This window comes from Ciconia boyciana, chromosome 9, assembly GCF_034638445.1.
Source record: "Ciconia boyciana chromosome 9, ASM3463844v1, whole genome shotgun sequence".
Taxonomy (NCBI): domain Eukaryota; kingdom Metazoa; phylum Chordata; class Aves; order Ciconiiformes; family Ciconiidae; genus Ciconia; species Ciconia boyciana.
Genome location: NC_132942.1, coordinates 38,095,486 through 38,109,432, shown reverse-complemented (window position 1 = coordinate 38,109,432; position 13,947 = coordinate 38,095,486). Strand labels below are relative to the sequence as shown.

At 35.1% G+C, this 13,947-nt stretch overlaps 1 protein-coding gene across 6 annotated transcripts in view; it reads right to left on the bottom strand.

Annotated features, from left to right (window-relative positions):
* Positions 1–259: 259 nt before the first annotated feature.
* The window catches only part of CDH8 (cadherin 8), a 153,450-nt gene continuing 139,762 nt past the window's right edge, over positions 260–13,947 (bottom strand). For 5 of the 6 annotated variants that reach the window (XM_072873261.1, XM_072873264.1, XM_072873262.1 and 2 more), the window contains 2 exons: positions 3,402–3,653; positions 260–2,257 (listed from right to left, as the gene is read on the bottom strand). In XM_072873261.1, coding sequence (XP_072729362.1) covers positions 1,764–2,257; positions 3,402–3,653 — 746 coding nt within the window. In that variant the 3' untranslated portion in view covers positions 260–1,763. Of the gene's footprint in view, positions 2,258–3,401; positions 3,654–13,947 lie in introns of those variants that run through there. The other variant, XR_012044175.1, reaches the window with a different exon arrangement.

Below are 13,947 nucleotides of genomic sequence, written 5' to 3'. Positions count from 1 at the left end.
CATATCTAATTCTGCAAACACTGTCAAAAATTGCTTCAAATATGATCCTTTTTTATTTTGACTGTATTCAACTAATAAATAAATTATTTTGAAGGAACTACATTCCTCAACAAACTATGAAGTTATTCAGGCAGATTCCTTTCTGCAGTGTACAGGTGGTAAAACTGAAAGAAAAGCAATAACAAGAAAAGTATTTATAAAAATATATTTCACAAAGTAGGAAACAATACAGGAGTTTCTCTGAATACAATACATGGAGTAAATAAACAAACAATAATATAGCTTCAAAACAAAGTAGAAAATTAAAATGATTTGCATGTAATACGTAGTTTTATTATACAATTGCTACTTCTAAATGGCAAGTTTGCATTACAAATTGAGTATGCTTGCAGCTTCTAGTGTTGTTCTTTCTCTGTGTGCAAGAGCCCTGGTGCATCACTATGAATATTATAGAAAAGAAATGCTAATAACATAAGCAGTAAAGTTATGTACACACTGGTTCCTGCTCTAATACAGTGGAGAACTATAAGCATGTTTTTTTACTGTACTGTGTTATGTGTGGATTTCTAAAAGTCTATAGTTTAAATATTCACATGAACCAGTTTACTTCCAGCTGTTTGTGCTTGTATTAAAAACACCAGGTACTAGATTTATGAAGAAGATATAAAACTGTCAAAAGTTTTATCTGGGAAAGTTTTATTCCTGCCAGCATTCTCTTAAAATTCAGCTACTGCAAATGGATAGGTTACTGCTTTAACCTGCAACAATTTGTCATTTTTCTTTCCAAAATGTACATGTATTAAACATTCATTATATATATAAAAAAAAAATCTAACGGATATAATTTAGTTTTCGTCATAATCTTACTCTATAGATTATCAGTCTTAATAAATAAAAGCAGTAATGGACATCAATAAAATATTTATTTCAAAGATTAAACAAATAAATTTGATCTTTAGCAATAAAATCAGCAATTCTTTCATATATGTAAGTCCATCCCCTTTCACAGTTTTTCCTTTTCTTTCAGAAGACGAAGCACAGGATTGATCCTTCTTCTAGAAAAAGATCCTTTTGTAAAGCAAGGTTTTGTAGCCCTGCCTCTGAATCTTTGCACATTAGTAGGATTTATTACCCATCACTGGAATGGATTAAGAACATGTGAATATTTTAAGGCTTGACACAATATTTAAAGATGATATTCAGTCTGTGGTTACGTGGCCAACAGTTACTGTATGTACAATGTATGGTCACTGCACAGTAGAAGCCAGTAGGAATTTACAATGCTATTTCTATTCAGCATTGCTAAGAAGACCAAGATATTGCTTTTAACATTTCTGTGGTGGGATCTTTGTTGGCAATGCAGAAACAAACAATTAGCTTTACACATACTGGCAGGAGCTACTGTTCAACAGCAAAATCCCTGCAAGTCCATTTTCTAAGAAAGCACCAATTTCTTTTTGTTCTTTTCAATTCACTGAAGATAATCAAAGATCCAAATCTCCATCTTCAGAGTGGTCAAGTGAATATCAAATATCCAAAGACTTCTAGACACTCCACATACTTTACTTCACACTCCACAAGACTTAACCTCCTAACATATACTTTTTTTTTTTGGTTCAACATTACAATGTAGTTGATTTTATAGATGACTGGCGCTAAACTTGCCTCTAAAACAAAAAGCCACATTAGTTTTAACTAACAGCAGTGGCCCTAGAATATTACATGATCATTAAGTCAACAGTGAAAAAGTTTGTAATCCACTGTCAAGTTTCTTTGTCACTTTCTCCAACTGAGTAAAGTTCTCCAAGTCTTTTAAAGCGAGGACCCCATTCACTGAGGTAGTCAAAATTCTGATCTGAGTCTGATGTAGAGGACTCCAATGAGCTAAGGGAACCAGCTGCTGACCCTCTTCCTTCATAGCCATAAATCTGGATAGAGTCATATGGTGGAGCCGTGGGATCATTATCGGCTTCATGAAGCCTTACATTAATAAATTCATCAACATCAACACCATTAGGAACAGGTGCAAGACCCTGCCTGGGCATAAACTGAAGATCAGGCTTAATATCCTTACGAGGCAAAAATCCATTAATTCCATCTGGATTTTGCAAAGTTGCAATGTCAAAAGCTTCTGTATCTTCTTCTCCACCTCCTTCGTCATCATAGCGAATAATATTTTCCCTCACATCTTCATCATCTTTGATGATTAGAGGTTCATTCTTATGTCTTCTCAGTGTTACAAACAGCACCACAATGACTGCAAAGAAAGCATCACAGGCAGATTAGGTAAAAAATTTCCAATCAAAGCACTACCTGTTAAGCGCAGTTGTGGAAGGTGATAGGTTGCTTTTTGTGAAAATAAGAGTAATAAGGGTAGTGAAAAGTTGAAAGTCCTTTAACTTCAACCCCATTCACGTGATGAAAATTTGATCAAAAGCTCTGGTTAGTCCTCTAGTTTTCTATTATCAGCTCATATTTACATCTGAAGCTCAATTTTATACAAGCAATAAGATTTCACATACTTCCATTTTTGAGCCTCAAATTTAGGAAACAACTTTTCCCTTTGGAAAAGTTACAAACCTAGATGAAGTCAAGCTAACATCATTCACTGAACATAGCCTATAATGATCTACATTATGGATGGAATTTTCCAAAAGTAGAGGGTGTTTTTCTGAAAACATAGCCCTGATGACAGAAGGAAGTTGGTGTCTTTTTTTTACGTGCTGCAACAGGCTCACACTATATAACTGAAAAGAGAATGAGACAGTAAGGGAGAAAGAAAGAGCTTAGATACATAAGTTTCAGAATCATGGACAGATGCATAAAAAGCTCTAAATTGGTTACACTGTTGTTTTTGCAGCTTAATGCTGAAATCTCAGTTACTGATGTAAATCTCAGTTACAAAGTGAAGCTGCAAAGCACAGAAATAGGCCTCTTCCTTCACTGCTCTCTCCCTCACTTGCTTGATGTCGTACACAAATTTTTTATGTTTTATTAAAATATACAGTGCTTCTTATCTTGTAAAATTGTAATGCCTCTTATGCCATTACAATCCAGAATAAACTCATACAAGTCTTAGAAGACAGAACAAATCCATTTTCCATCATGTGCAGTATATACTGTGTCCACCTCGCTACTTAACATACCCAATTTGATTTTTGGTTTCATATTCCATACCTGTTGATTATGTAACCTGTGTGTAAGACTACTTCAGATTGGGACTTTGCTTTATATGCTTTTGTTCTTAGTACAGTAGGGATGCAGTCCTGACAGGTGTCTCAGTACCGCTGCACATTACATTGCATTAGACTGTATGCCCTTCTATGTGACTTCTTTGCTTACTTACAGCCACCCAGAAATCAGAAAAATTTTGAACACCAGGCTGTGAAATGAATACGTACCTAGCAGCAAAATGATGCATGCTAATATTGCAATTAGGGCTCCCATGCTGAGTCCAATGGGAAGTACGTATGCTTCAACATTACAGGACTGGACAATACCATCACTGCTGCAACCACAGACCCGAATAGTGAGAGTGCTAGTGCTGCTCATGGGAGGATTCCCACTATCGCTTATTATGATTGGCAGTAGATATACTTCTTGCTTCTGCCGGCTGAATCCACTATGCTTTGCCAATATGCTGAGAGTATTATCTGAAAAAGGGAAAATTTGCATTGTTTCACCACATAGAATATCTGCTAAAACCACAGCTTTTTCTTAATGCATTCAGAAAACCTCTATACAAACACATATGCACTTTATCATACTCATTATACCAGCAGCATGTGACACAGAAATCTTTCCCCTTTCTGTCTGGCTGCCCATGCCCCAAATGAATGAGTGCAACATACACATTTTCTTGAGTCATGTGGTATGATCATAACGGCAACCCCTCACTTTCTTCTCTGCGTACATCCCTATAGATATCTTCCCATCATGATTCATCACTGTTTTTCCAAGTCACACAGTCATAAAATTTCAACAAGTACAACAAAGAGAGAAATGAAATGTTAAAGTAACTCAAACTTAATAAAGCACATACATCAATTAAAAGAAATGTTCCATGCATTATAAGCATAAATTGCACAATAGGTCACCCTGCTATAAAAGATCTGTCTTTTTTGTTAATGAGCAATATAAAGACAAAGGAAAAGCTGAATGTATTAAAAGTTGTAGGCCTAATTTTCGGCGATCTAAACATTTATTGGGCCTCAATGATAAAAACAGAACAAACCAAAACAGAATGTGTCACCTATGAAGGCAGCCAGAGGAAATGAGTCTAGGACATTCTTACCTCTGCACACGTATACAGATACTTCATTTTAGAAACATAAGCATAGGCATCTGACTACATGGCATCCTACCCAGACATAAAGTTATACAGCTAAACCTCTCGTAGTCACTCATTTCTCAGTTGACCATCAAAATGATTACAAGTTGATTTTACTTAGGGTAACCATACAGATTCTATTGTGTATAGTTGTAAGAATTATAGATTCTAGCCATTTAACAACATGCTACTATCAAATATCAATGATCCTGTATGTGCCAGAATGCTCAGGTATAAACCATTATTAGTGAGCATGTCAAATATGCAAAACACTTTGATTTATTTACATACTTAAGTATTCACGTTAGCTTTTAACTGCTTTATTCTGTGGAATAAAAAAAATTAATTCAGTATTATGAGTTATATACTAACAGAGTGCATGTTGACTTGTACTAGTTTGTTTTTTGTGTTCTTTCATCAAAAATAACACGACAAATTAATAAAAAGATTCTGAGGCACACAGAATAGGAATGTGTGTGTGTGTTACTGAGGAATCCAATGACAATTTAAAAATAAAGCTGCGCATCACATTTGGGAGAAGGAGATTGTAGCTTCTTTCATTAACCTCTCTTCCCCTGTGCTACCAAAGTTAATTTTCCTGAAGTGTCATGAACAAAAGTAAGCCTCCTGATATTTTGTGCTATAAAATGGGCACACACAATCACTAAATGCCATTCCATGGAAGGAAAGAAATTAGTGAGAGTTATGTGGCAAGCATAAGGAAGAGAAGACTTGGAAGACAGGCAGTGTTCATATGACAGATACAACAAAGACCCAATTCTTGAGTTTAAACCAAAAAAAGGTACCTGAAGTGCATGACAACATGTGTATGCATATACATATAGTGACTGTAAGAAAGCTTTGTATCTACTTTGATCTTGGTACTGGTCAGGTACTCACTTGAAAACATGAAATAGTTTAGAAATGTTTAATTTTTACTAACGGTGATCACCAGGAACATTTCTGACAGCCCATGGTATTTGTGCAGCATGTATCCCCAGATTAAGAGACACATGTATGCTCGAACTAGCTGGCAGTCTATGAAGTAAAAAAGCCAGAGAAAGATGCAGAAAAGGAGGGGAAAACATGAACAAAGCAAATACTGTAAAGACATTTTTCACATCCAAAAAAGTAAATTTAAAATGCAGTATTTTATTCTTGAAGTCTTTCTTTGTAAGGAGGCATATCAATAAGGAATAAAGGTAGTTACAGGGTATAATGATTACAGAACAAAACACTACTAAATTTTATCATGTCCTGAACCTATATCAAGATATCAATCAGTAGATAACTCCTATAGTTAATTCATTACTGCCATAAAACAAAAGATGAAGAAAGATTATTTGATATTTAAGCACATGGGGTAATTGTCTCATACAAGAGAACAAAGAAGGCTTGTTTTCCCATTCAGTGACTAAGAAACTAAACTTCAAGTAGGCTCCTTCTGAAGTTCAGGGTCTTTGATTTTGCAGTCTTACTGTATCCCTTCCATGGTGGAACCACCCACCAATCACACTTACGCAGCCTAGAGAGGTTCTTACTATAATGTATATTGCAGGTTATGTAATCATTTCAGCATTTTTTTATAGCATTTAGAGTATGTAACACATGAAGATCAACCTAAAAATTAACTGCTTTATAAAGCAGTATAAATATGGTCACTTCATAATACCTTTGCAGAACAAAAAGGATTCCTAACGATTACTCTTTCCAGGAATCCTGAGTTTTTATCTATTCAAGCTGGAAACAGTCACATCAAAACTGATGGCACCCTGGAGCTAAACAAATAGTCTAGTCCTTCCTTGTGCCCTTTTTAAAATTAAAGGAAGCATATGTGTTTACTGAATATAAATTTCAGGTATAAGCTCTTAAGAATTCTGACAACTCAAATAGGACCAAACTCCTTGATGATACCCAGTGTTATATGTGCCACTATGATGCAGTGGAAAAGTCAAGTATGTTTTAAGTCAACAATTAGCACACATTTTGAATTAAGCAAAAACCGTACTCCTTCTTGGTTGAATGTGTCAGAGATTTAAACACACATGTGTGCAAATTAAACCACTTCCAGTGTCATACTTGCTCTCTAGCTGAACTGCAAGGAACAAAGGGAAATGTTATGTAAGTAAAATAATATTGTAGCTAAGTTTTCCTGAATATTGGCGTGTATAGCTTTACCAAAGTAAGAGTGATTGCCACACCTATTGTAATGTGTAAATGGTACATTTTTTATCTGATAGCATTCTTTTCCTCCTCCACACCCACCCATTTTCAAATACCGAAAAATAAATGTATCTGTCCATTTGACTTCCTCCTGCAAAATTAAAAATATCTCAGCATAAGTTGCATCCTTAATCCTTTTGCTTTCGCCTTTCAAAGGAGAAAAAATTATGTGGGGCTCAATTTCCAGCTTTTTCTGTCTTTCAGACAAATCCCACTCAGAAGTGTCAGATCTGTAGTAATTTATTCAGAACCGCAGAGACTTTTACAGTTATATTACACAGTGACTTCTCGTGCTCCAGAAATCTGTACTGATACAGCCTATTCCTTCCTATAAGCCTAGTACAGTCCTTCTCTGTCCAAGCTGGAGGAAAGGATTGATATGCTGAGCCCTAGCATCCCTGCCCTTTACAGATATGCAAAAGAAGTAAGGCACTTGCTTTAGGAAGAAATGAAAAAAAGAAGCTGCTCTTGTTGGTGACAGCTTGAGATCCCTTCCATCTTTCTGACACACTCACTACTCCTCTGCCTGGTTCAGAAAATTCTAATAAGCCAGAATCAGAGAGTAAAACAAAGTAAAAAAGGAAGAGTACTATAAAGAGACAAATAGAAGAGGGCAGAAAAAACGAGAGGAAGGAGAGGGATGGAGAAAACTAAAGTGCCCACTTCTGCCAATCAGCGAAGCTATGCTGAGTATAAGAAACTACCTGGTACCAGTAATGGTTATCAATTCAAGTTCAAAAGAAATGACATAAAGTAAGAGATACGCAAGGTATTTGCAACATTTAGCTGAACTATTTAAGTGCAAAAGAAGTTGTAATGGCTGAATAGTTAGTACCATGTAAGAAGAGATGCAAGACAAGGAGAGAAGAGAATAACCTTTCTTTTTTCACAGAGGATTTTTTTTTTGTTAAAAACTGCTGTGTTAGACTAAAGTTGAATTTGTTGTGCCCAGAAAGAAACTGGCAACCAGAAGTAGTCAATAGGAAAAGCAAAATGAAATGACCGAATTGTTTTGCCAATGGATGGCAAGTACTCAATTTTGCCTTGGGAATTTTGTTCAGCAACAAATTCCTTCCCCTTCTTTTCTGTGTCCTAAAATAAATATTGGTGTTGCTGGAGATGTGACTCTTGAGTGAAGAACAATGACTCTCTAACTGACGTTTTAGTTGGTTCCTAGAACCTGAAGATAAATCCTAGCAGCTGATTAGCAATAAACTCAATTTATCTGATTTGCTTTTTCCTCTGTGGACGTTCCCCTTACCAGTAGCTGAGAAAACAGCAGGAATCTCCTCCAGGAACAACCTCCAGCACTGCTGCATGAATTAACTTGGCAGCAGGTGCTCAGCAGGAGAGGGGACAATCACTTTCCACTCATCTTTCCAATTAACCCACTGATCCTTCATTATAGCGCTGTTCAGGTTATTTATTTATTCATGTTACTTTTAGCAAAACAAGGAAAATTACACGCAGAAAAAAAAAATCCTCTCTGTTAATAAAGCTCTGAGGTAACCTGCTACAGGCAAAGAGAGACACTAAGTCTTTACCTCCAGTCAGTGAGGTATATTCAGGAGGTCCTTTGACATTCTCAATCAAAATGAGCCTCCATGAATTCTGTACCCATCTATGTGGGGAAGGGATTGAAGAAGTTCATTGAAAAGCCAGAGTCCTATTAGATGCCATTTCACTGATGATGTACCAGCTACACGGGATGGACTAGGAGCTATATTCTGTCTTACAGGCTTAAGGAATAGTGTAAGATAAGTGATCTTAATAATTGTCTTAACTCATCACAAATTTTTGCATCAGTGTAAGGTCAGAGTAACAAAGCTCCAGGAATACATAACTACAATTTAGATCTGGAGCTCATTTTTACCTTTTGTAAGACATAAAACCAAATCAGTAATTTAGATCACTGGATGACTCTCAGCTTCTGAAGTTTACAAGCAAATTTGTGGAACAACCATGAAAGAGACTGTTATGGGAATATCTCCATCACAGCTGGAACAAAGAATGACAACGCAGAAGGTCTTTATGAGATGTCCAGTGTGATTCTAGACAAAAGTAGTTTGAATAACCACAACTGAGGACATGCTTACCACAGGGCCAAGTGCTTCCTGCAGACTCCCAACTCTTCTCAAGACCCCCTGATCTTTTTTGAGGCTCTTGGATTAAAGATTTTGAGAAAAAGTAAATGTAATAATTTTAATACAAAGCTACCTTTTGGATGTGCTGGACTTGAGTGACTTTAATGGCATCAACATCAATCTGGATGTGAAATTAGCAGGTAGGAGTTTTTTTCATCTTCCACTTTGTACAAGAATGCATGTTGCAATTTTAAGTTGGACATTAAAATGACAGAACAAAAGTAAAAAGCAGAAGCAGTCAGTTTACATCCAAGTGTCATTTTCTCTGCACACATTATTGCAATTCTTTAATTTCCTCATGGCCTCTAATATTTTGAGATCAGTGGACTTCCCTGCTGTGTAACCTTACACCTACATAGCTCTTTTTCTGTCTGTCTTTTTCTACCCCTTTTATAATGTTCTCAGAAAGATCAAATCGTTAATGTATTAAAGACTTTGTTATCTATGCTGGTAGAAATTGTTATCTATGCTGGATATGTTACTTATGTGAAGAAAGAATTTTAATTGGAAACTTTACAACTGGAAACACTAGAACAGAAATATATGTTTCTTCATGTTTATTAGACCTATCTTTTTGTGTACATTTTTTAGTCTAAAACAGATTCTCTGTAATACAGAGTCCTTTGGCACAAGTAGAAGAGCAGCAAGAATATCCTTACTGTGATACTCCCTGCTTTTTTTGATAATGAAAAGACAAGGACAGCTCATTCATTTCCTTTTTCAGTTCATAAATGGCATCTATTCTCACATAAAAACTTGAAATAACTGAGTAATTAAGTTATTATCATCAAGGTTTCAGTGGAAACTACCAAAGTACAGGCAGAAAAAACAAAATGTACGACATTCTAAGAAATGTTAGCTATATAATATTTAGCAGTCATCTGCAAATGCACTAGGAGAGAGCATTCAAGAGAATGCTAAGATAGCATTTCAGCTCTTTGCACAACTATTAATTCATGTACATGCCTTCTGTAATACTTACTATTCAGACCTTACAATGTTAAACACAGATTTTCAAAAGATCTGTAGTAATACTGGTATTTTTGTTTTTCTTCAAAATTCAAACCTAATGACAGAAAAATAGTGGAACATAGGGAAGATTCCAATCCCCACTTTAGAGACCGGGAAATAATAAAGTTGTCCAAAGACACGAAGGTCTCTCAAAAAGTCTCTATATACAGTCCATGAGCTATTAGCCATACCCTAATCATTATTCTTTTGCATATTTTCTCAATAGTACCTACCTTTCTATGAAAGGATTTACAAATAACACATCTTTAGATTGGTAGTATCACACTGCAGAAACAAGACCAATGAATGCAGCCCCAACAATTCACTATTCATAGTCCCAGATGTGATATCTCTCTGTCAACCCAACTGTTTTGAAATCTTTTTTTATTCTCGTAATTACAAAACCAGTGGGAAAGAATATTTATGACCTGCTTTCTGATCTAGCGCAAAAACCAGAAGCGGTGACTCAAAGCATACCCTCATCAATGTTCACCTTGTAAAAGAACACTGTTCATAGATGGGCCCTGAGCTGAAAAACTGATTTGTATGTTTCAGACTACGCTTAAGTACAAGATAGAAGCATCAGTTCCTTGCTTCCAAAAGAATGCCATTAAAATGCTTTGAGAGATACACCCGTGTTTATGTAAGACAGTTTTTTTTGTTTCTGCCTTAGGCTGTAACACTTTTTAAAGGAATACCTGATTAAAAGGGAACAATTTTGAGTTTGCATGTTATAAATTTGCCAGTCGTTAGTAGATGAAAAAATAATCTATTTGTTCATTAGTATTAGTATAACAATTTTGTTTCATGATTAACCTTAATATTTTCAACATGGATGTGTTTATGCACCCCAAAAACATTTTTATGAGAACTCATATATGTATATATGTTAATATATATACACAACTGTGTCGTGTAATATTTTACACGTGTACTAGATCTTCCTTGATGACTGAGTGTCTCAAACAAAATCCTGTTGAACAGCAGTTCACAAGAAAGATTACCTTTTGCCTAATCTGTATGGTAAAGGCATAAATGTTCTATTCACGTAGAAGGCTTATAAAATAATCTGAAAATAAAAAGAGGCCATTTTTATAGTATATTTTGTCTGATTTATTATAGCCAAACCATATGGGCACTGAAGCTTTCACAGGTATTTCAAACTGACCTGCTTTTCATGAATGTCAAAAATTTGTGATGTCTTCAAAAAAGCAGATTGATGACTGCTATCAAATTTGATAGCAGACATCAGGTTCAAAAGAAAAAAGTTTTTGTGCTATAAAAATTCAACTGACTGATCAAACTGTCTCTCCTGCACCATCGAAGTCACATGCATATAATGGCGATTCACAAAACATTCCTATGACACATTAGCAAACACCTGAATGAATTTTTATTTTTCTAGAGACCTGGACTTTCTGGAATCCCTTAAAACACCAATAAGAACACAGGAAAAAAAGTATTTCATGGGAGAAAATGTGCTGAAGAGGAAAAGAATTGGAAAATGTCACATATTTTGTATCTTTGATTATTTTTTTCTTTACCAATTGGCCTAAATAATAACAGCTTATGCCAGAATTGAACTGCTGAATCAACTAACAAAAAAATGAATAAAAAACTGAAACACATTTCCAGGCCATATATTCCTTTGCAGAAATAAAAAGTGCTGCTGGGAATTTTGAATCATGAGCAAAGTAATATTTAATCATGTATAAGAATACGTCATTCTCATATGTTAAAATTTATTGGAAAGGGGAATAATCATGTTAGTACTACTGTGATGCAGAACTTGTAGTAAATAAATTCTTGACAGAATAAAAAAACCCAGACAAATTAACAGCAAAGTGATGGAATAAACATTTCCTCCTACCTTTTTCCTTTGAAAAATGTGAACTTTAGATAATAGTCTGTATAATTTCTAGTTCTATTCCTTTGGAAAAGTCTGAACTTTAGATAATTGTCTCTTAAGTATTCTAAAACTTTCCTTTGACCTTTAGTCCAGCAGAGCTATAATCAAACATATCTATATGGTCACTTGCAGTCTAGCAGCAACTCTTATATTTTGTAGCTTGGTTTTTTAACCCATTGAAGGAAGGATAGAAATAACGATGTAGAAGCATGCATTGAGTCTGAAGCAATACTAGTTTTATTGTTAATGGGGTAGAGAAATAATTAGGACATAGTACCTCTCTCTCTTTCTAATTACAGATACTTATGGCAAATCAAACCAGGAAACTTTGGGCTCTGGGTCTGTTTAAGCTACACAGTTACCACAGTTGTCCGAACTGTACCCAACATACGCGATTTTAATCTCACCTGCTCTGATGTTATGCCCATTTACCTCTCCTGAATCCCCTGGTGCCAGTTACGATTGACACTCCCATAATCTGAGCAAATTCAGGCCAGTGAAGATGTAAAATATGCTAAAACAGCACTGGCTTTTGCCTCTCATTCTCCTCTTCTGTATTCAACAAGCCAGCCACAAACTTGTTTACTAATAATCACATTGCTTTGACATGCTTTACTTTATTCGGATCACATCACTACATGGCATGTGCATTGAATGTTACATCTGTAAAGTGTAAGAATTAATGCAGGTTGCCAAGCTCTAGTTTAGAAAGAGAGATGAAATGCCTGTCAAATGTGCTTAGCATTAAAAATACATTATTAACACAGCAATTTGCATAGACTGATGGATCATTTTTGAAATCTACATATTCTAGTTAATTCTATTATCTTGTTATTTTAACCAAAAAGTTTCAGAAAGTAATACTGTGGTTTATAATGCTTTGATAAAATAATGGCTATATTTTGCATTTGAACCAAGAAGTTTCCATTACTGTGTTACCAGATTCCAAGAAAATGCTGCAAAGATAAATAAGAAAGCCAAAACATCCCAAGGCTTTGCCACCTGTACTTCTCTTTAGGGATAATGGATTCTTATTCTTATTCTTTCTATGAATGCATACTTAAAAGTGCAGTCTAGGAAGTGAAACTAATGAAAGATAGGTATCTAAGCCCCTTAGGTCACTGTGAGACTTACAGTTTTACACATTACATTGATTTGGAGTTTTTTTATGTGTAAAGCTAAATCTCAAGCAGATTCCATGAAATTTATAGTACTTCTGGTAGGTGATGGAAGACTTCCAAGAATTCCATCCTATGTTCTTTGCCTTCCTCACTTCACACACATCCTTCTATTCTTACTTCAGTGACTTACTTCTAGGGTCTGGAAAAGTTCAGAGTCTTCACAACTATGAAGACAATCACAGATGTTTGAAGTGAATCTTTCTTTCTAGAATGTAAACTATTGCTACCATAGTAAGAAAAAGAAAACTTAAGCAGGAACATTCTGGTTTTTAAATGTGATGTGTTCTTGGCATTTAAGTGAGTTTCTTAGCAAAGCAACACTAAGCAACTTAACATCCACTTCTCCATGCCATGATAATTGTCTTTTCTGTTCCAATACTGTATGGAACATATACATGCACATGGTAAGAATTTAAAACTATTTACCAGTAGATCATATAACAGTCCTTTAAAAATGAATCTGGAATCGGACATATCAACTATATTGAAGTTTTGTTACAACAGTTAGAGAGCCATATTCAAGCCATACCAGTGTATTTCTATGATGCCATTACTTTTTTTATAATGTTCACTTTGAAATACAGTGGCAGAAAACAACCACCAGACTATAAAAAAAACAACCAGCATTTATTGGAATGCTGCCTGTTTGTACTGGTGTAATAAAGGTCTTGTCAGCACTTCCACTACAAAATGCCAATTTTCAGGGGTTTATAACTCTGACATAACAACTTACTATGAGAAGAAATTTAGGATGTGTACTCTCTGCCAAAGAGCATTGGAAGTTAAATACGACTTACATTGGCTGAGGCATTTTAAGTCAGAAAATAAATTTTAAAAAATTTGACTTAACATTTTCTTGAGCTGATGCCACTTAAGAAAAAAAAGTGGCTTTGATTTTAAAAAGTGCCAGATCCTGCAGTTCTTATGTACGTAGAACTCCCTTTAACTTCACTGAGAATAATTTCTGTGAGACAACTGAAAGGAGTGCCATTATACATTTTTTGTAAATGTCATCAAGAGTTATATTAGCTTTTTGTAATTTGAAAGACTGAAATGCTATGGTATAAGATTGCCCTTGGGCACACAGGCAGCATGATAATGACTTTTTGAAGACATTCTCGTATGCAGATTACATATAACAATAACAAT